Source organism: Hakea prostrata, chromosome 5 (genome assembly GCF_041222555.1).
Source record: "Hakea prostrata isolate BN-2017 chromosome 5, UWA_Hpros_2, whole genome shotgun sequence".
NCBI lineage: Eukaryota > Viridiplantae > Streptophyta > Magnoliopsida > Proteales > Proteaceae > Hakea > Hakea prostrata.
The window spans coordinates 56,540,798-56,563,347 of NC_142604.1; the positions used below are offsets into that span (position 1 = coordinate 56,540,798).

At 38.3% G+C, this 22,550-nt stretch overlaps 1 protein-coding gene across 6 annotated transcripts in view; it reads left to right on the plus strand.

The window, feature by feature from the left end:
* The window catches only part of HCF173 (high chlorophyll fluorescence phenotype 173), a 128,451-nt gene that overhangs the window by 60,495 nt on the left and 45,406 nt on the right, over positions 1–22,550 (plus strand). For all 6 annotated transcript variants that reach the window (XM_089154773.1, XM_089154774.1, XM_089154775.1 and 3 more), the window contains 2 exons: positions 11,959–12,048; positions 12,136–12,201. In XM_089154773.1, coding sequence (XP_089010899.1) covers positions 11,959–12,048; positions 12,136–12,201 — 156 coding nt within the window. The remainder of the gene's footprint in view (positions 1–11,958; positions 12,049–12,135; positions 12,202–22,550) is intronic.

Sequence of the window (22,550 nt, forward strand, 5' to 3'; positions counted from 1 at the left end):
TGTTAACAATTTCTAGCAAATCAAATACCAACTTATTAAAACTGTAATTAATAAACAAAAATTGATCTCATAAACAGGCATAAATTACCTTGTTGTACCAAATTGGATCATATAAAACTTGACAGAGCCCGATTAACCAAGATGGTAAACCCTAATGGGCAATTAGTGACCAAAATGATCAATAATCATGCCAAGATTCCCATATGAGATCATAAACCCCTAATTAGAGAAGCAGAGAGCAAAAACCCCCGATTCAGCTTCATCACAGAGAGCACCGAAAACTGGCTTTGATACCAGATGTTGTGATTGCTTGTGATGAACCTTAAGAATTGCAAGGAGAGAACAAGAAAGAACACCAAAATTGATGACGGAGTTCGGCCTAGTAAGATCTACGTCTTCGGGACTCAAAAGAGAGTCCGATTGCAATATGAGAGGTAATAGTATCTTACAGATTTTTGGGGAAAACATGTACACAAGAGAGGGCTAATCGCATTAACCAATCTGATGTAGCCATACGTTTGTAACTATATCTTGTTTGTTGGAAAACGCCATCTCCAGTAGCAGCTGCAACAACGTCGAAACAACAACGATTGCACAAGAGAGAGGAGAGAGAACAGAGCTCGATAGATGAGAACCAAAAAAATGACCTAGCTCTCTCAAACCAAACCACTTAACATATGTACAATGACTTGAACCAAACGGTTCATCCCTGGTTCAACCCAAAAGCTGAATTTACAGATTAACCCTTATAGCATTCAAGACAAGGTCCAATGCTGTCTGCTCTTTTCCAGGGATATTCTTTTGGTAGATGAGACTAAAGCATGGATAATCCTAAACCATAGTTGTAATGGCAACGAGGAGATGCATGGTGGTTTAGGCTAGTTGAGGCTATGAGTCGATGAGGTGCCCTCCGAGGCACTTTTAAAGCGGTCGAGGCGTTTTAAGTAAAAAATTTTAATGTACATCTCATACACTCTAGTTCATTATAAATTTATCATATCTTATATAATAAAAGAACTAACATTAGCCTACCTTAAGTCATCCAACATACTACAAACCACACATAATAGGTCCTAAATAAATTCCAAGTATCATACTATCATTAACAATTGTATTCAAGATTCAAGATTCAAGATACGATAAAATGGGACTAAATATTAAACACATAGATACATAAGCAAAACAAGTAGACAACTTACCTTCATTAAACGTCACCAGCACTAGCACCATTTGCAACTCCACCTCCACCAACACCTACAACTCCACCTCCTCCACCAGCTCCTCTACGTTGTTGAGCTCTAGCCAACTCCACTTGATATAAGTTTTCAGCAATAGGTTCCTGCACCTTAGGAGGGACTTGGCGGCGCTTGGGTTTCCTGAAGTGTTGGTTCGAATCCAATTCATGAAAAATTGACAAGTGTTGCTTAAACCTTCTATTACCTCCATGGATGACTCTACCACATTAGTTACACATTGTACTTTGTCTTCTTATTTCCATAGGGACTCCATATTGCCAAGCAATATCCTCATCTGCCATTATCTAGTATTAAGGAATATGACACAAAAATGGACAAAATATATAGCCAAATATCCAAATACGAAGTTTTAAATATTTAAGCAAACAATCTCACTTCTATCTAAAATCTAAAGTCCAAATCTCAAATATAACAAAAACATCCATGTCCAAAATCCCCAATAAGAATCCATAATCCATATCCAAAATTCCCAATAGAAAAGTATAAATTAACTAGTTATAATCATCATCAAGCAAATTGGTAGGAAGTGGGAGATCTTCTCGAAGTTGTTGCTCCAAGGAGGTACTTTTCCTAGACCTCAAACCATAGTCATCTACAATATTCTCATCATCATTCAAATCTTCCACTTGTTCAATGTCTCCATCAGACTCAGAGATATGTTCCTCAACTACCCTCTCCAAAGACCTGTGACGTGAGTAGCATAAATTAACTCCAACAGATGTTGTTTCACTTGGTTGACCTCTCCTCGGTCTGTTCTGGCCCTCAAGTGATGCAGATGCCCTCATAGCTCTATCACAGTGCTCCGAGTAATATCATCCTCAGGATGGACTAAATCATCAAGTTGACTAACCATCCACTCACTGCTCCAGTTAAGTTGGAGTAAGGGATCATAATTTCTATTCTATAATCGCCTTTCATTGAACCTTTCTTGAAGATGACGATTGTATTGAATAATAACTAGATCATTCAACCGTTCATGGTCTAGCCTATTCCTCTTTTTGGTGTGAATCTAAATTCATAAGCAATTGAAGAGAATCCCAAGTCATTCTTCCAAAATTTAAACTTAAAAGTATTTTAAATACTTAAATCACTTAATACTTTCAAACTTAAATGTGCTCCAATTCCGTTCACAACCAGAAGAGGAACAACAAAGGCCTAGTATCCTCCATACAATCCTTGTAAGCTCAAAAACATTTCTTCCATGTGTATCCCACCAAATAACTATAATATTAAAAAAAAAAAAATAATGGAAAAACTAGAGTTACAAACCAAACAAGTATAACTAAAAATAAAAAGCATACAAAAACGATGACTCATAGTTGTATGTTGTCTAATAGCCATACTTGTGGAGAATGGACCTTTAACTTGCTTGTATTCACTTGCTTGATCTTGTAGATTTACGTCAGGCACTAGTCTTGCAACAACTTTATTGAAAGAAGTTTAGAGAGAACTAATCAACTCACAATCATCCACAACATTTAAATTGTAGAACTTCCCAGATTTAAAAATAAGGCTGCACCATATAGAGGTCTCTCAATCTAACACTCCCATCAATTATCAATTATTTGTATGTCTTTTGTCTAGAGTCATTCTTTGCCTCCAAAATTGTACTTTATTCTTCTCTTAGCCTCTTGCATGGCTACAAATACTTCAGGCAATGTGGGTCTTTCATCAGCATCTACAATCCTCAATATAATCATAAGAGGTTGTGATGCTCTAATGCAATCCTCCATGCCATGCCAAACTGTTGTAGCAAATGTTGTTTTAGCTACGTTCTTCCCTACTTCTGTCTTGGACAAATTGGATTTTGTCCACTCCTCGAAAATGAATAAGTGCCTTAAGTCATCCTTGTGTTTCAATCAAGGTAAAAAATTCGATCGAAATGAACATTTTGACCTTGGAAAAGGTCGAAATTTCGACCGAAACTGGATACTTTTTTCCTGATTCTTGAAAACTCAATTTCGAGCCTCAAATGCACTCAAATTGATTTGGATTTTTGCATACTAGCTATTTGAAGCATAATAAACACTATAATAACTACTAGTTTACTAAAAAACTACTGAAAATGTAACATCCAACATTCCAAGTATATAGTACATGAATCAGAGAAGAAGTTGTATTGTTATTACTTACAAGTTACAACTTACAAGTTACAACTTACAAGTCTATTCTATTCAAGCCTCAAGGTCTCCCTCTTCCGTCTGCACCCCATACAAATGACAATATAACTCCCATGATGTTTGCCCCCGCCCCATATAGTTTTGGACATAGTCAAGAACTGCACCTCTATATGTGGCCTCATCCACATGCAAAAGATTCCCTAACGGTGGGAAGTTGTGAATCTCCAAAGGAACTGGTGGTGGTGGGCCTTGTGGCTGTGGAATAGTGTGGAAGATCTGCTCAACAAATGAAAGACCACCCTGCCCCTAGCTCTCAGGACTTGGAGAAGGACAAGGATATTGATAAGGTCGCAGTGGCTGACTCCGATAATCGACAGTGGGAGGGACACCATAAGCTCCATAGGCCGCTCCATAACCGTAAGGCTTTAGTCGTGGCTGACTGGCCTGACCCTGAATCTGATAGCCAGGAGGGACACCATTTGGTCCATAACCATAAGGACCATAACCATAAGTCAACTCGGTATAACCAATACTCTCCACAGCAGTATCATATGAGGACTCTGCAGGCCTATGCCATCCGGATCCTCTGGAGGTGGAGGAGTCTCTAGCATCATCAATGCTCATCGATCTCATAGATCCCACCAAGCTCTCGGCATCGGATGGACGGTAGGACCCATATGATGGCGTGTCCTCTGTGCTCCAGCCATGCTATCTCCCCTTCCCCTTCCTCTAATATGTAGAGGAAACATTTTTGCCTCGAGATGCAGCTCCAGTAAGGTCTGAATCCTGTGTCGCGTGGATGAACTGACTCTCTCCTGTGAATCTCGGTGGTCGTCCTCCCCCCCCTTGAATGTCACGTACTGCTGGTGGTGGTCTCTCCCTAGGATCAGCTGAATCCTGATCACGAGGTCCCACACCCTCCTCATCCCCTCCATCATCATCATCACCGTCATCATCACCACCATCGTCGTCATCGCCGGGGGCCTGAGTCACCTCATCCTCAGTGTCGGACCAGAAAATCAAATCCTCACTCTGGGTGGATGCACTAGGGTGTGGCACGAAGGGACGGGTGGGCTCTGCATGTGGCCTCCCCTCCTGGGCCATGAAGTCCCCCACATCAGCCCCCATCGCCTCTGCAATCTGACTATTGGGAAGACCTCCATCCTCATCCAGCAATCCGTCTCCACTATCCCTGATCCAGTCAACTACTGGGTTATCATCATCATCCATCTCAAATATGTTGGCCAACTCGATATTGGTGCTCTCTCTATCCATCCCCTGTCTAATATGATCCTCTCTCAATCTCATATTATAGTGTAGGTAGACAAGGTCCTCTAGACGCTTCACACCCAATCGGTTGTGCCTCTTCGAGTGAATGAGGCTGAAGGTGCTCCAATTTCGCTCACAACCAGTGGCAGAACATGTTTGGGAGAGCACTTTGCTTGCAATCCTACTCAAGTCGTGTGAATCACGTCCAAATTGCAACCACCACTCAGTTGCAACAAACATAGACTCCAAGTCATTTTAATACTTAAATAACTAAATTAAAGATAGAATATAATAATTAAATGTATAATGAAATAAATGAATGAAGTTACCCGCAGGGGCGGTTTCCCATCCTGATACGGCCACAGCACGACCGAAGCTCCCAGTGGCATCCCTAAAAGCCTAATATATAAAGAGAAAAAAACAATAATTAGTTACTAGGTTAATGACTTAGTATAAAACTACGAATTGTGAATATCAAATGATTCTAATCACTATCTCACCTCCATAAGGATGACTGCTTGTTTAGTCGTATCCGGTTCGAACTTCTCCACTACGGTTTGGACAAAGATCCATCAAATCTTGCCTCATCCCAAGATTGTCCTTGTAATGGTACTTGGGATTTAGATAGTATGCTGTGTAAGAAAAAGTATGTCATAAAAGGGAATAGTTAATGCTTAATAATGTGATAACATAATGAAAATTAAATTAAATACTAGACTTAACAACTCACCAGCCTTATGCAGTGGATGCTGCAACATAGACTCCCATCTACTGTTGATGATTTGAAGGACTTTCTTGTTGCCGCGTGGGTGGACACCGAGCAACTTGCTGCTTCATCCTATCTACTCGTAGCAAATATGTGTGCTAGAGTAGGTTTTCTTTCTTGACTACCATCCTTAACACATTCACCACAAAGCTCAAGCATCTTCACCACTATCCTCACATTGTGCAGAAACTCTCATCAAGGATAGTCAATCGAGCTCTCCTTCCTCCCACCGATGAAGAACCCTCCCAGTTAAACCACTCCTCTGATGCAAACATACTCCTAAGGCCAGTCTTCCTACTCTCTAAGCTCTGCAGTGCTATCCAATTAGTAGCAAATCTGGTTATGCCTGGCCTCACTAACTCACCCTGACACTTGTCCCTCATCATCCTTAATGCATAGGTGTGGTTATATATGAAGGTGCTAACATATCGAGCTTGGTCCACCGTATTCTTCACAAGCTTGACCTTTCCAATCTCCTTCAACATTAAGTCAATGCGGTGAGCAGCACAAGGAGTCCAAAAGAGCCTATATCTGTCCATCCATCAAGGCATCAAGCCATCAATACAAAGTTATAAAGTGTACATGTATATGTGTAAAGTGTAATGTAAATATATGTATTTACAAATGAAAATTAATACTATATGTTTAGACTTTAGATACCTTGAGTTCTCCTGCATCTTCAACCCAGCTTTCTTGTAGTTGGAGCCATTATCAGTCACAATTTGAACTACATTTTCCACTCCAACCTCCTTCACCACTTGCTTCAGTAATTTGTAAATGTATTTTGCATCCTTCTTCTCACCGGATGCATCTACTGACTTGAGGAACACTGTCCTCCCATCACAATTCAACATGAAATTGATGATGGACTGTTTAGTGGGACCAGTCCAACCATCAGCCATCAGAGTCACTCCATAATGATTCCACATGGGCTTTAATCCCTTAATGTACTCATTTATGTCCTCTTTATGGTTAGGCAAATACACATTATATATCTCATATGGAGTGGGGCCCTGTACACCACTCCCAGCCCTGCCTATCTGCTCAATCATATCTTTGTAGTAGGGCCCCTGGGCTGTATGTGCTGGAACACTATGGTAATGCGCCCATTTGGAGAAAGCCATCCCCACTTTCTCCTTCACACTCCCCCATAAGTGCTTCAACTTTCTCTGTTTATGCTCAGGCCTCGCAAATAGGGCCGGATCATTGCGAAGAATCTCAAAATCCGGATCTATAGGATGTGCTGAGGAAGCTCGACCCCTTGTAGGGGCCCGTGGGATAGGAGCCTCCTGCCTCACACTCTGAGACCTCCTCATAGGGACTTGGGAGCCACCTGTGCCTCCCATACCTACTGGCTCTCTAGAGGACCCACAACCCAGACCCCTCTGTTGCCTCCTGATGTCCTCAATCTTCTATTGCTCCCTACTCATCATCATCGCCCTCCTCAGTTGATCGGCCTCTGGATCGGGTCAACTGTCTCTTGGCTCATCCCTACCATAACCCTCAGGATCTGAAAGGTCATCTAAGCAGGCATCCTCGAACTCATCCCTCTGTGTTCTCTTCTCTTTCCTCTTTTGCTTTGTACCAGTAATATATGAGGCCATTGCCCTCTTGACCTTTACAGGCACCTTTAGGCACCCTGTTACATCCCTGTTGCCACCAGCTAGATGCACCTTCAATCTAGTGGCCCCACCTCCTCCTATTTGTTTCTTACAGTAATTACACCTAGCTCTTCCTCTTATCAGCTGTCAGTGGCCTCCCATGATCCTAAGCTATGTCAGAAATCTTTAAAATAGAGTGCCTGATACAAGAAACACACACTAAGTATCATGAAAAGCTCCACAACATGCTCCAAATATGACATACATGCTTCTAATAATAACCTCCTATTTTTAAATATAAAAAAATATATGTATAACTATATAAGTATTTTTTTAATATATAAATAATTTTAAAATATATAAAATACACACTAACTATCTTAAAAATATCCACAACATGCTCAAAAAATTGCATACATGCTTCCACTGATACTCTCCTATTTTTAAATTTAAAACAGAAATTAATTATTTTTTTAATATTTAAATATATTTTTTTTAATTATTTAAATATATATTAAATACAGTAAAATTACATAATTAACAGAAAAAAAATTTAATTCAACACCATCACAGCAATATGGTGTCTCAACTCTCACATACATTCATTTGAAGCTTATACATGTATTATACATAAACATTTTTAACAATATACATAATTTAGTAAATAATTTTTAATAACTGAAAAATAAAAAAATAGTAGGAAGAATCACAAAATAATTTTGACGCTACAAATTCATAGATCATCACTCTAAAGTAAACATATATAAATTTGGAAGCAATCTAACATGATTTAAGGCACAAATGAAACAAAAATAAAAAAATGAGGAAGTTGGTTACTCACCTTGCAAGATTTGAGAAAATGCACAAATGGAGGAGCAAATCAAGTGTTTGAAGGAAATGGAATACTAGAAATTAGGTGTAGAATGGGATGAAAGCAAGAGAAATTAGCAAAAATTGCAAAATCAGGTCGAAATAGCTCTGGTGATATGGCTCGAAATCTCGAAACAACGTCGAAATGGCGAAACAGGGTCGATTTTGGGTATTTTATAACCTGTGGAAGTGTCGTTTCGGCCCGATATGGTATCGGGCCGAAATATGGACTCGTATCGACCGAAATTTCGGTCGATACGAAATGAAATGGATACTTTTCGTGCCTACTACTATATTTCGTTTCGAGTTGGATTTTTGCAGGCATTTTGATCGAATTTTCTTCCATGGTTTCAATAAGCTTTGGAGTGTCAAGAATAGAGTGGTAGATCTAGTCACTACAACCCTCACAAGATCCATGCCATTTGTCTTCTGTCTCAAGGCCTCCAAGAATTGTGTGCCTATAAATGAAAGTGGTTATTCTCTTTTCTTGAATTATCACCCTCTTATATTGTTTCAAATTCCCAATGTCTTCTAACATGAGACCAAGATAGTGGGCTGTACAGGGAGTCTAATATAATGTAGTCCTCTTCTCCACTAATAATGCCACTGCTGCTTTGTAATTTGAGGCATTATCAGTCACCACTTGAACTACATGCTCTTCTCCAATTTCTTCAACTTTACTATCCAATAATTCAAATAACATTTTTTGTATCTTGCGCATGGCTAGATGCATCTTCAGAACCAAAGAAGAATGTTCCCTCTAGACAATTTTCAAAAAAAAAATTGATGAGGTGCCTACCCTTTTTGTCATTCCACCCATCAGACATGAGTATGCATCCATACATCTTCCAATACCTTTCTAACTTTTCCTTGTCTCCATCGTTCTTTCTTTTGCATTCTTCATTAAAGGCCCCCTGACTTTATGGTAAGTTGGGGGCTTATACCCATAACCATATTGTGCAATAGACTCCACCATCACTTCAAAGCTTTTAGCTTTAACTGCATTGAATGGAATGCCACACTGATACATCCAATTAGCGATGTGGTTATCCACTTGCTTCTTTTCTTCCGTGGATCTCATTTTATTCAAGATTGTTGTTTGAGGAGTACCCTTTACCTCCTGTCATCAACAACTTCTTTAGGGATGCATCTAACGTGCATATCTATAAGACCCCTTACTGGTGCCTTAATGAGGGCACTTTTCAAAATCTTTAATGTAGTCCCGTAGCTTGGTTTCTTAGAGGATACCTCATACCCAGCACTAGAAAACGTCCCTCCTTCAGTAGAGGCAGGAGTAGGATGTTCTTCTCCAGTTACTTGCTAAACATCATCCTACTCATTATCCAAATAAGTAACAATTGCCCTCTTCTTATTTTTCAATTACGCTACATTCATCAATTGCTACAGTGGTCTTAGTGCACTTTACACCATCCTCATATCCTCCCACTAGATGTGGCTTCAATCTTCTAATTCCTCCTTTAAGGTCTTTGTTGCACAAAGTGCACTTGACTGTATACCTATCAGCCACATCTGGCCAATACCTGTACTTCTACCCTGGGTCATTTGACTTGGCCTTTCTCTTTGGGTCTTTAGAGGGATTATAACTAGCTTCACCCCCACTAGCAACAGCCACCGGATTATCCGTCGAAGCTGTTGTAGATAACTAGGAAATATCTACAACTAAAAGACATGAGACACATACATATAATCAGCCAAAATTAAAAACAATAATAATAATAATAATATAATTTTGCACGAAACACAGACCACAATAAAAATTATAGCTGTAATTGTAAATGAACATGTACTATGGAAAAGAAAAAGATCATATTCTAGTCATCCTATGTCGCATATATTATGCATTCAATCTCAGAGAAGAAATGTTATTTCAAAATCACAAAGATGTGAAAAATTGCAAAAAAAGGGGGGAAAAAAACTGACGTTGCCTAAGAAGACTATTGTTCAGAAAAAGTTGCTGGAGACAAAGAAAATAGAGAAGAATCAAAAGATAGAGGTGCCGTAGTTGCAATGCTACTGGTGCTGCAAACAAGAAAGTAAAAATAGGAGTTCCATCGATTGAAACTCAGTCAACTCACCGTAGAAGAAAAAAGAAAAGGGAAAAAAGAAGAAGATAGAAAACCACTAACCGCCGGCGATTGGAACTTTGTCAACTTTGTTTTTCATAAATTTGAGGGGAGGGTGGTTATTAGGGTAAGGAATCTGAGATTTGTTGTATGTCAGTGGATTGCATTGGAAGTTATTACGGCAGATTTGGTGCACTTGCTAACCCTCTACAATGGCCACAACAATGGGCATAATTCTTTCGTGAATGGTCCGTACAAGTTCGGCAACGAAAAAGAAGAGTTCTGTCAGTGTCAATGAGGAAGAAAAAAGGGGGAAAAAAGAAAGAAAGAAACACTTACCGCTGGCGATTGCAGAAGATTTTGAGAGGGAGCAAGAGCCGAGAGGATGACAATAGCCACAATTCTTTCGTGAATGGTCTGTGGAGTTCCGTCAGCGTTTGTGAGGAAGAAGATAGGGGAAACTAATAAAATAAAGAAACACTTACCTCCGGCGATTGGAGAGAGGGATGATTGTTGGCGATTGCAGAGAGGGATGGTCGCCAGCTATTGCAGAAGATTTTGAGAGAGAGCGAGAGCTGAGAGGATGAGGAGCTCTGTCCGTTAGGGCGCTGTTTCTTTTGATTTTGGGGTTTTCTGGCTTTTCAATTCTTTTGAGTTTCGCACCCAAATAGCAATGGATATGATTCCATGTATAGCAATGTACAATGTCTCTTAATTGATGTGTAATCTAACCAATGAAGACCTTTAGATTATAATCATATGTATTTATATTATATGCCACTGATTTGGTATCCTTTTTTATGAAAAGATAAATATAAAACTGAAAGCTCATAAGTCGGTCGCCTTGGGGTCCAAGGCGTCTGAGGCGCTTGAGGTGACGCCTCTGACACCAAGGTGACCGCCTTATGGGATAACAATGAGGCGACGATCGCCTTACAACCTCCGAGGGCACCTGAACGCCTAGGCAATGCCTTAACAACTATGTGCTAAACTGCAGCTCTGGAGATTCACCTTGGAAATAGGAAGGTTTTAGATTAGTAGAATGAAGATGGAATATATGAGGTGTGTTTTAGTCATACTATGGTGGATATCAATATGCTGCTAATTAGAAAGAGAGTCATCACAAAGTAAGTGTTTGGATATCCGGGATCAATCATAAATAAAGGAGAAAGATATAAAGGATAACGTTAGATAGGGGATTAAAGTGGGATAAATGAAGTGGGGAGGTGCATCTACAGTGTTGTGTGACTGATTTATTCCTTTAAAGCTTGAAAGGAAGTTTTATAGTAATATTGTGAAATTGGATATGATGTATTTGGTAGAATGTTGGGCAGTTAAGACATTTCATAATGAGAAGTGTAGCAAAGATGAGAATGTTAAGTAGATGTGCAGAAAAACTGGGAAAGGTAAAGTAAGGAATGTTTGTATTAGAGCTGACTTCCAAGTTTGTTTGATCACTAACAAGCTTTAGGAGAATCATTTTGGGTGGTATTGTCATTTCCAGTCGAGGCCTAGGGATTCCCTCTTAATGAGGAGTGATATAGTTCTGATTGAAGGAGCTAATAGGAGGTGCTAAAGTGGCGACAGGAGATCTTGTGAGAAAAGTCTTTAGCAGTCTAAGTCTTCTACCAAGTACAGCCTCAGATGGAGCCAATTGATGGCAAGGATCCACCCATGTAGCTGAAATTTTCCTAATTTTTGGGCTGTGCCTCGTTTCTCTTACTTTAATCTTTCACTGTCATTTACCTTTCGCTTTACCCCCCTTCTTTTCTTTCTCATGTATTAGTTTTCCTATTCTTGTTTTGTTTAGGTCCAAGTAATCCCCATTTAGTTGAATAAAGCTGAGCTTCTTTTTGTTGTTGTTGTTCTTTCATGTTTCTGGATACTTAATTTTTTATATTCCTTGTTCTTCTATGCGCCTTCCAGTTGCTTACCACTATATCTTAGTTTTTCTGCATTTTCTTCTCATCATTTGATTGTTGATGTTTGCAGACTGGTCAAGAAACAGACTTTATTCTGGTATCATGCACCGGATTGGGAATTGAGTCTAGCAGGAGAGAGCAGGTTATTAAATCTAAAAAGGTTGTACTTTCCTCAAATTCATTGCTTTGATTATGTTTCACTTTCTAGCAATCTCTGACTAAGGTTGTATCATTGAGGTTCTTACAGGCTGGAGAGGATTTGCTAAGAAGGTCAGGCCTTGGTTACACAATTGTTCGCCCTGGTCCTCTGAAGGTATTTCCTCCAAGCTGCTCAACCTTCTGTTGATTGACATTTTGGAACTAAAATAGGTTTCTCATGTTCTCAATCATCTCCTTTACAAGTCTTATTGAAATTTGCGAACGTGGTTAACCATCTGTTTAGCTATGAGGTTGTGAATAAGTATCCAGAGCTTCAAACTTGACGTCTCATGTTTACATTCATCTCTTATAGATTCTCTTTGAAATTAACAAACTTATTCATGACCATAGGCTGTTTAGCTTGTTTATGTCAGATGAAAAATTTAGAACAAAGACTCGCTGAACTACAAAAAAGGGTTGACTGGCCAGCTTTTGAGTCTTGTTGAGACTTGCGCAGCCTTGGTGCGCAAGCTTTGACGCAACTTCTTTGTTGCACAGACTTGGGGCAGCAGGCCTGGTCCTCAAGTTACTAAGTTTCTAGTTTTAGAGAAGGATCCTTGGTGCACAAGTTTTGAGGAGTTATTGTGATAACCCCTAAATGGGGTTTGACAGTTAGAATTACTTGGTTTCTGTTTTCAATTTGTTACTATTTTCATACTTTCCTTTTCTGTTCTTTCTGTTTTGGGCAGAATTCTCTGTTAGTTTATTCTGTTCATAAGTGGTAATTTTTTGTTTCCTTTTTAGGGGATAAGGGTCCTTGTCTCTCAAGTTGTAATTGATGGTTGAAATCTATAAATAAGACTAGCTTGCCATTCTAGAAAGTGGATCTAGAATCGCAGGCTACTGCTGGTTCTTCTTCTTCTTCTTCTCTCGTCTTCTCGTTCAGTTCAGCAACTGGTTTGATTCCTTAGAGCTTGATTTCTATTGACTCTGTTAGCTTACTCTTATTAGTTGCGAGTGTTATAAGGGTAAAATGGGTAAGAAATTATCTAATCGAAGACAGAATAGAGGACAAATAAGGATAAGGATAGGGGGAAGAAGGAGAAAGCTAAGAACAATCAGACTTGAATTAGGGTAAGGAGGAGAAGAACACTCATAAGAAGAAGAAGAGATTGGGGGGGGGGGGGGCTGCAAATGCACAACGCTAAAGCTTCAGTTTATTTATTTTTTTCTATTCCATTTCAATAAACTGATTATGTAATTGTCCTACCCAAACTAAAAATCTAATTACGTAATTGTCCCAATAAATAAATAACAAAATCGTGAGTTATCTCTATAATTCGCACAAAAACAGTTCCCTTTTCTTTTCTTCTTGCAAGCTGGACTTCTACGTCGTAATTTGTTTCTGCTTTTCTTTTGATCCTTTTCCTATTCTGTTCACTTGTATGTTTACCTATAGATGAATATGAGAGGTCATTTAAGCGTCACAAGTTAATGGTGAAGCTCCACAGTGGATCGATCTTGTTCCTCTTCTTTTCTTCGAAATATAAGTGACATGGTATCTGAGCTGGTTCAATATGAGTGGTGTAAAGACCTTCATTATGGTTTTCCTTTCTTAGATTTCTTCTCCTTTAAGCAAGAAGTTGCTGCTGAACAATTTTGAGGACCCTTCCACTCATTGGCTGAAGGATGCAGCACCTGTTGCTGCTACTTTGGTGAAATTATAAAATTAGCTCATGATTTGAATCTAGGTTTTTCTGCATTGAGGATAGCTTCTAGTCTCCTTAAGACTTAAAGAGTATAGGTGTTTTTGGTTGAATTAGGGTTGTTTGTTTGGTGGATTCCTCAAAAACAAATTTCCTTCCTTGAACGACAGCTCATGCTACCCACTGAGGAAGTTTTACTTCTGTTTTTTCCGTCATCGAGATATTCATTTAACCGTATAAAATGTGGATCGATGCGGGTCTCTAAATTCAAACACTTGTATATAATCTTCAGGATTAATTGCAGCTTTCTCTTTCTAAAGTTCTTCTTCTTTTAACTTTTGTCTGGTTCCAACAGGAATAGTTGAGCCACCATTTGAGTGTGAAGGTTTTCTGGACTTTCCAGACCTAGAAATTTTTGAAGGCTCAGCAAGCCTCTGTCCATACGAACAGAAAAGGTACTTCATTGTGGTGAAAAATTCCATCCACCCATTGCGTCCATCGTATTAATCTCGATTTTTGCCCCGACCAATATCCGTGAATCACAGAATTCAGAACCTGGCTGTCCTATTATGTCTAACAATACCTATAGGAGACTGTCGGTACGACGCTGACCGTCTCTCTCTTGACATGTTTCCCTCCCATACGACTGTTTGTGCCTCTATTGTTGCATTCAGAACAATCTCCCCAACTCAAATCAAGGCTGTACGAGGGTGTCGGACTCCCTGAACCCTCCAGATATATTGCCAAAGTCTTGTTCCAAGGAGACATTGCCACTGCTCCCTCTAGTGCGCTGGTCTGGTGGAGAGTTTGAAGGTCGGAGGTAAATGAATAGTGACTTCCCCTAATTGCTCCTGCTTATTTTGCATTTCATGTGGGCAGCATGGGTTCTTGGCGGGCTGTGTGTTTACTAGCCCACCGTCTGGGTTGGGCCTAAAATTATATTGTTTGAAGGGCCCATGATTTGTGACGTGAATATTCAGCTCATAGCCCGAGTAACTGGGTCTTTGATATTTTGGGTGGATTGTGCTTCTTGTGGCCCAGTTGCCTGTTTTAACATACAGACCCAATTAGATTGACCAGACCCAAGTCAAGGGTTCAGCCGCCCACTAGTCCAACTGTGTTTTCTTCCTCTTCTCTCCGGCTATAGATATTGCTATGATGTAAACCCTAATGCACCGTTTGTTTGTAGGATAAAAAGGGGTGGGAAAGTTGTACTTTTGGTCCCACATGTTGGTGGGGTGAGAGACAAGAAAAGGAAATGATAGTAAAGTGTAGAAAAGTAACTTTTCCCACCCCCTACTTGTTTGGTTGGCATGGGAAAAAACACTTTTCCACCCCCAATACTTGTTTGGTTGGATGGGGTGGTAAAATTGTCAAAATCATGATACAAAATTACATAAATGCCATTTAACCTTTGTTAAAATTTAATTTCAGGAGAATTTCTTGAATTTTATTTTTTGCGATGTAATGAATCAACAAATATTATATAGTAAATATAATTTAAAAGAACAACAAATATTATATAAATAAATTATTATAAATGCATAGATTAGCCCTGTTTCCATGTTTGAGCTAAAGAGCTGAAGAGAAAATAAATCTAATATTCATCTCAAGTTTCATACTCAACAAGCACAACCTTTAGAATCAATAGTAAGATAAGGCATTTCCTATGGTAATCTAGATACAAAATAATGCATGGACCTCAGAAAAAATCTTCATAATTGCTTGGCAAGTTGTCCAGTAAAATAAACTCTTTAATGTACCCTTGTTGCAAGAGATCCCAAAATTATTTACATAAAAAAGAAAAAAATTAAAGCTATGAGAAATAGCACAAGGGCCTCAACGGTTCTCTGTTCTAGGCCTTCTACCTAAGAAATTTTTTAAAACTACGGCCAATTCTGAATTTTGGGTTTAAAATGACCCATCTCACCATCAAGTTTTTTCACAATTTCCATTACCATGTTCCATTCATCTATAAGACTATAACTCTTTTAAGGGAATCTACATTCCACAAATGTTGAAACAGTTTCTTGTAAATAAATCTAATACCAAAATACCCATATGTTTAAGGTTTTCTTATAATATAAACCTTGTACCAAAAAACAAAGTCTCCATGAATTTGAAATTCTTCTATCCATTGTTGCTCTGAGGTTGCCATAACCTTTGGAGAAATGATGCTCTACGTGAAACGTCGTACGTCATGAACACATTTGCTTTCATCGGATTTTCACTCAAATATTCGAATGACCTTTCAACAATATCATCAAGAACACCAGGGATCTCTTGTATGGCAGAAAGCAGAGGTGTCAAATCCTTCTTTTGAAATGCATTTGCCATCACATTTGAACTAAGCAATATTGGTCATCTGTTGAGCGTACACACCTTGTCTCTCCCTTTGTTTTGATGGAGGAGTTGGTTGACCTTGATGACTAGTTCCCTCTCCAAAAGGTTGTGTAACTGGAATTTGGGATTAAGAGAAATTTTGTTGTGACTCATTCACTTTTGACCCCATTGGAATATCACCAAAATTGATTTGATCCCCATCCATTGCTTTTGCTTGGTTTTGGTGGTAAGTTTGACTACTACTTCGAGTTCAAGCCCATTGCCTAGTTGCGGTGTCCTCGCCAAAAAGATTTTCCCAAATCTCAAAGACCTTAAATTTTTTGTTGAGAAAAGGTTTGGCTTCAGGATGCTCCTACAAAATAAGAAACATATTTGAATTCAATACACAATATAAGTCAATGATAATGTCCAATATAAACTATATAAGGAAGTAATTACCAAAACATAAGAGTTCCAAACACTTTCTTCATGGTATGTGAATTGCTTGAGTTCAGAACTCCAACCAAATCCACTGGTGTTGATAATGGCAAGGGTTGTTCTGAAGATTTTCTTCACGCTTTTAACTCTATTCTGTACATTTTCTTTATTGAGATTCAATCCATGGGTAGCATTAATAACCTGGGCTACTTGTACATATGTTGTCTCTTTAAAGCCATTTTTGGATTTTTTGCCATTTGCAACTTGACTATCTAAAAACTCAAACAAAGTTTTGTCCATGTATGGGTTCCAAGTTTGATATCTTCCTCTCTTGTTGGCATCATTATAAGGTGTTTAGTTGTAAATTGGTTCCATCTGTAAAAATAAATGACTAAAATTTTATAACAATTACCCATATGTTCTAATACAATAGATAAAATGAGACCTTCAGGAAAAGTTAATAAAAAATTTAGATGGTGGAGAATGACATATGGGGGCTGTTTACTGCAGAGGTTTTCATAGCTACTCTTTTTCTTTGCTGTTCCGTTGCTTGATTCCAGTTCAGATTTTGTTCCATAGAATTTAGCTATGGGATCCAAGTCACCTGTGATTACAGAGATGGTTGATTTACATGGGGCTGATTTCAGTTTGGGTTCTGATTTGCAACCTGCTAGTCACTGTTTTAATTTGATATCAGGTTTAGCTTCTGTTTGTAATAATTTGGACGTTGGTCAGGATTTTTCTTCTTCGGATTTTAATTGTAGAAATTCTCAATTGGGGTTAACAGCTGGTTCTTCTTTGGGCTTTAATGGTTTGGATGTTTTATCTCATGCTAGTCCAGCAAGTGGTTTGGGCTTAGCTAGTGAATCTCTCTCAAAGTCCAGGTGTTTTTAATTCAAGCCTAGAAGCTTTGGATTCGGCTAAAACTATAGTATATACATGCATGTAGTAATGGGTGACAAAAAAATTTCCCCTCTTTTTTCCCCTCTCTCTCTCTCTTCTTGCTTCTTAGGCTATCTTACGGAAAGTGGGGAGTGAAATGACCACCCTCCCTTGTTTCCCTTGTACCTAAAGGGAACTCTCTCCATTTTGTATTGTTGAGAAACACGATATTGGTAGAATGACTTATTGATGAATGATCTCAAGCCCTATATTTATAATTAAGTGGAAATTACTTTATTACACGAAATATAATTTTACATGAATACAAACTCTAATGAACACCTAGTAGAATCCAACACTCCCCCACAAGTTGAGGCATAGATATTAGTCATGCCCAACTTGCCTACAATAGGAAGGAAATCTTTCTTTCAAACCCTTAGTGTAAACATCTGCTACTTGGTCTCCAGATCTTACGAATGGCATACAGATAAACCCTTGTTCCAGCTTTCCTTTGACAAAAAACTTGTCAATTTCAATGTGCCTAGTTTGATCATGTTGCACCGGATTATTAGCAATACTAATAGCAGCCTTGTTGTCAAAATATAACATTATAGGGTTTGGAACTTGGACTCCAATATCTTGCAGCAAGCCTTTCAACCATAGTAGCTCACAAACTCCACGAACCATAGCTCTATATTCAGCTTTGGTACTAGATAAAGCTACCACATTCTGTTTCTTACTTCTCTAAGTAATTAGATTACCTCGAACAAAGGTATAGTAACCTGAAATTGACTTCCTGTCTGGAGATCCAGCCCAGTCTACATCAGGGTATGCTTATACTTTTAGATTATCAGCGGATGATAAAAGTATTCCTTTTCTAGGAGTTCCCTTCAAATACTGTAGTATTATGGTAACAGCCTTCATATGAGCTAAATATGGATCATGCATGAATTGGCTCACTATCCCTATGGCATAAGCGATGTTTGGCTTGGTGTGGGACAAGTAAATAAGCTTCCTTACCAGCCTTTGGTATCTTCCTTTGTCCATTGGTTCTCCCTCTTTTTCTTAAAGTTAAGCTCCAGCTTTAATAGGGGTATCAATGGCTTTACACCCCAACATTTCCACTTCTGATAATAAATCTAGGACATACTTTCGTTGGGATAGGAATATACCTTTCATTGATCGAGCCACCTCAATCCCTAAGAAATACTGTAACTTCCCTAGATCTTTAATTTCAAACTCTCTGCCAACAAAGTCCTTCTACTTTTGAATTTCTTTACCATCATTCCCTGTGATGACAATATCGTCTACATAAACAATGAGAAGTGTGATGTTAGTACCTAACTTCTTGACAAATAGTGTATGATCAGCATTGCTTTGCTTGTACCCAGTAGAAGTCATTGCCTTCAGGAGGCGTCCAAACCAGCATCTAGGAGACTGTTTGAACCCATAAATTGACCACTTCAACTTACAAACTTTCCCTGCAGTATTGTCATCGGAGAAACCATGTGGGATTTCCATATAGACTTCTTCCGCTAACTCCCCATGTAAGAAGGCATTTGTTACGTCTAGTTGGTGCAAGTTCCAGTCTTTGTTCACAGCTACAGACAACAGAACTCTGATAGTTTAGTTTCACAACAGGGGCAAAAGTCTCCTAATAATCAATCCCATAGGTCTGGGTAAACCCCTTTACAACTAGTCTAGCTTTCAACTTGTTGACGGATCCATCCATATTTTGTTTAACCACAAACACCCATTTGCAGCCCACTAGTTTTTTTCCTGGAGGAAGTGTAACCAACTCCCAAGTGTCATTTTTCTTCATTGCTTGCATTTCCTTTACCATAGCTGCCTTCCATCTCTTATCAGCATAGGCTTCCTGCCAACTTTTAGGAACATATACAGATGACAGAGAGGATATAAAAGAACGGTAGAAGTCAAACAAAGAGTTATAAGAAACATATTTAGCTATGGAATGTTGAGTACAAGATCTGACTCCTTTTCTAACAGCAATAGGAACAGTAAAATTTTATTCGGGGCCAGGAGACTGAAGTGGTAACGTATCACCTTTCTCCACCTGCTTTAGCCAGTTGTAATTCTTCCTCTGAAAAGTCTGCACCTCCTTATTCTGGTCAATCTGGTTTTGAAGGACCTCAACTGTGTGTCTCACAGGAGTGATCTCCCCCCAGCTAGGTTCTTCACATGGTTCAAAAAATGAAGGGGGAGGATTAGAGTCCTCAGGTATACTAGCCGAAGCCTTCCCTTGGTCAAGAAACTCTTCTTGAACTCTTAAGTTGTGTTGGTGTGTGATAGGAAGATCTAGAGTTGGAAAGAACACCTCTCCTCTAGGACTCTCCCCCTGGAGAGGTGTATAGTAGGGGCAAGACTCATTAAAAATACATCTGTGGATACAATGGTTTTCCTGGAAGGAGGATGATAACATTTGTACCCTTTTTGAGTAGTAGAATACCCAAAAAAAATGCAGCGTAGGCTGCGGGGAGCCAACTTACTCTGGTGGGCTGTGATTTTGGCATAACACACCCATCCAAAAATCATTGGGGGAATAATAAAAGAAGAGACTCCCTGGAGAATCTCATTAGGACATTTAAAACCAAGTATCCTACTGGGCATCTTATTCATAAGGTAAGAAGCAGTGAGTATAGCATCACTCCAATATTGGTTAGGTACATTCATAGCAATCATAATTGGACGGGCTATCTCTAAAAGATGTCGATTCTTCCTTTCAACAAAAACTTCATTTTTTGTTTTAAAAGATAAATCCATGTAGAACGAGAGTGACAATTAATAAAAGTAACAAAGTACCTATGGCTAGTAATAGACACACGTCGGCAGGGGCAAGGAAAAAATTTCGATCGATATGGTAATTTCGACCGAAACTAAATACTTTTTATCTGACACTTGAAAAGTCAATTTCGAGCCTCAAATGCACTCAAATTGATTTGGATTTTTGCATACTACCTATTTCAATCATAATAAAAACTATAGAACTACTAGTTTACTAAAAAACTACTGAAAATGTAACATCCAGTATCCAACATTCTAAGTATAATAGTACATGAATTAGAGAAGAAGCGGGAATGTTATTACTTACAAGTTAGTGAGTTACAAGTCTATTCTACACACAAACTATCTTAAAAATATCCACAACATGCTCCAAAATTGCGTACATGCTTCCACTAATACTCTGCTATTTTAAAATTTAAAACAGAATTTAATTAGTTTTTTTTTTAATATTTAATTTTTTAAAATTATATATATGTATTTAATATATAAAATATTATATAATATATATATATATATATATATATATATATATATATATATATATATATATATATATATTAAATACAGTAAAATTACATAATTAACAGAAAAAAAATTTAATTCAACACCATCACAGCAATATGGTGTCTCAACTCTCACATACATTCATTTGAAGCTTATACATGTACTATACATATACATTTTTAGCAATATACATAATTTAGTAAATAATTTTTAATAATAGAAAAATCAAAAAATAGTAGGAAGAATCAAAAAATAATTTTGACACTACAAATTCATAGATCAACACTCTAAAGTAAACATACATAAATTTGAAAGTAATCTAACATGATTTAAGGCACAAATGAAACAAAAATAAAAAAATGAAGAAGTTGGTTACTCACCTTGTAAGATTTTAGAAAATGCACAAATAGAGGGGCAAATCAAGTGTTTGAAGGAAATAGAATACTGGAAATTAGGTGTGGAAGGGGATGAAAGCAAGAGAAATCAGCAAAATTTTCCAAAGGAGGTCGAAATGTAGAGGGCGATATCGCTCGGTAGGTCGAAATAGTGTCAATAGGTCGAAAAGTGGCTCGGTTTGGACACTTTATAAGCTGCGCAGGTAACATTTCGGCCCGATATGGTATCGGGCCAATATTTCGACTCGTAATGGATACTTTCTATTCCTACTACTACATTTCATTTCGAATTCAAAAAATGCAGATATATCGATCGATATTTCAACCATATCGATCGATTTTTGTTCCATGGGTAGGGGCCCCACACATCAATATGAATGAGCATAAAAGGAATAGATTTTCTATTATGAAGAGAAGGTAAATAAGTAGAAGGAGTTTGCTTCGCAAAAATGCAGGCTTCATAAAAAATATCAACCTCATTACAAGAAAAAAACCAAATTAGGAAATATTTTTATAAGAGTTCCTAAAGGGGGGTGACCTAGCCTACGGTGCCACCGAAGAAGGTCTGATGTTACCGAATGGACCGGATTAGAATATGTAGTCAGAGCAGAAGCAGATCCTCCAATTGGCTTGAGCAAATAAAATCCATTGTCTAGTTTACCACGTCCAATCTCCTTCCCCGTGACCAGATCCTGGAAGACACAGTAAGATGGGAAAAATGTCACTTTACAATTCAAGTCATGTTTAAGACTACTGATAGAGAGCAAGTTAGTAGAGAAAGAGGGAACATGTAGAACTTTAGATAAAGAAAGTGATGGAGAATGCTGAATGGTCCCTTTTCCAACAATGAAAGAATAGGAGTCATCAACAATTCGAACTTTGTCTTTTCCAGAAGTTGGAGAATATTGTAAGAAAAAAGAAGATAAACCTGTCATATGATCTGTGGCTCCTGTATCAATGATCCAAGGAGTATAAACTGAAGAAACTTGGAAGCCTGTAAAAATTTTACTTGAAATAGCAAGGTACGAGTTGGTATGGGTAGTAGAGGAAGTAGTGGTAGAGGTTGTAGAAGACTGCAGAATACATCATAGAGTAGCTAACTCCTCCTGTGAAAAACCAACATCTGCAGAGGGTGTGGTAGAAACTGTCTTAGAAATATTAGCCTTTGGTTTTCCCTTTCTTTGAGCTCTTTTTTGCTTAAAATCACCAGGCTTCCTATACAGTTTTCAACAATTTGCCTTGGTATGATATGGTTTGTGACAGTGCTCACACTTGACAATTTCCTTAGCCGGATCAGATTTAGTGCGAACTGATTGTAAGGCTGATTTCTCCATAATAGGAGTATGAAGTTTGGCTAATCGATGACTTTCCTCACACTGATCAAGAGCATAAGACTGTTCTAGTGTTGGAAAGGGAGAACGACTTAATACTTGCACTCTAATTTGATCGTACTCCACATTCAAACCTGCCAAGAA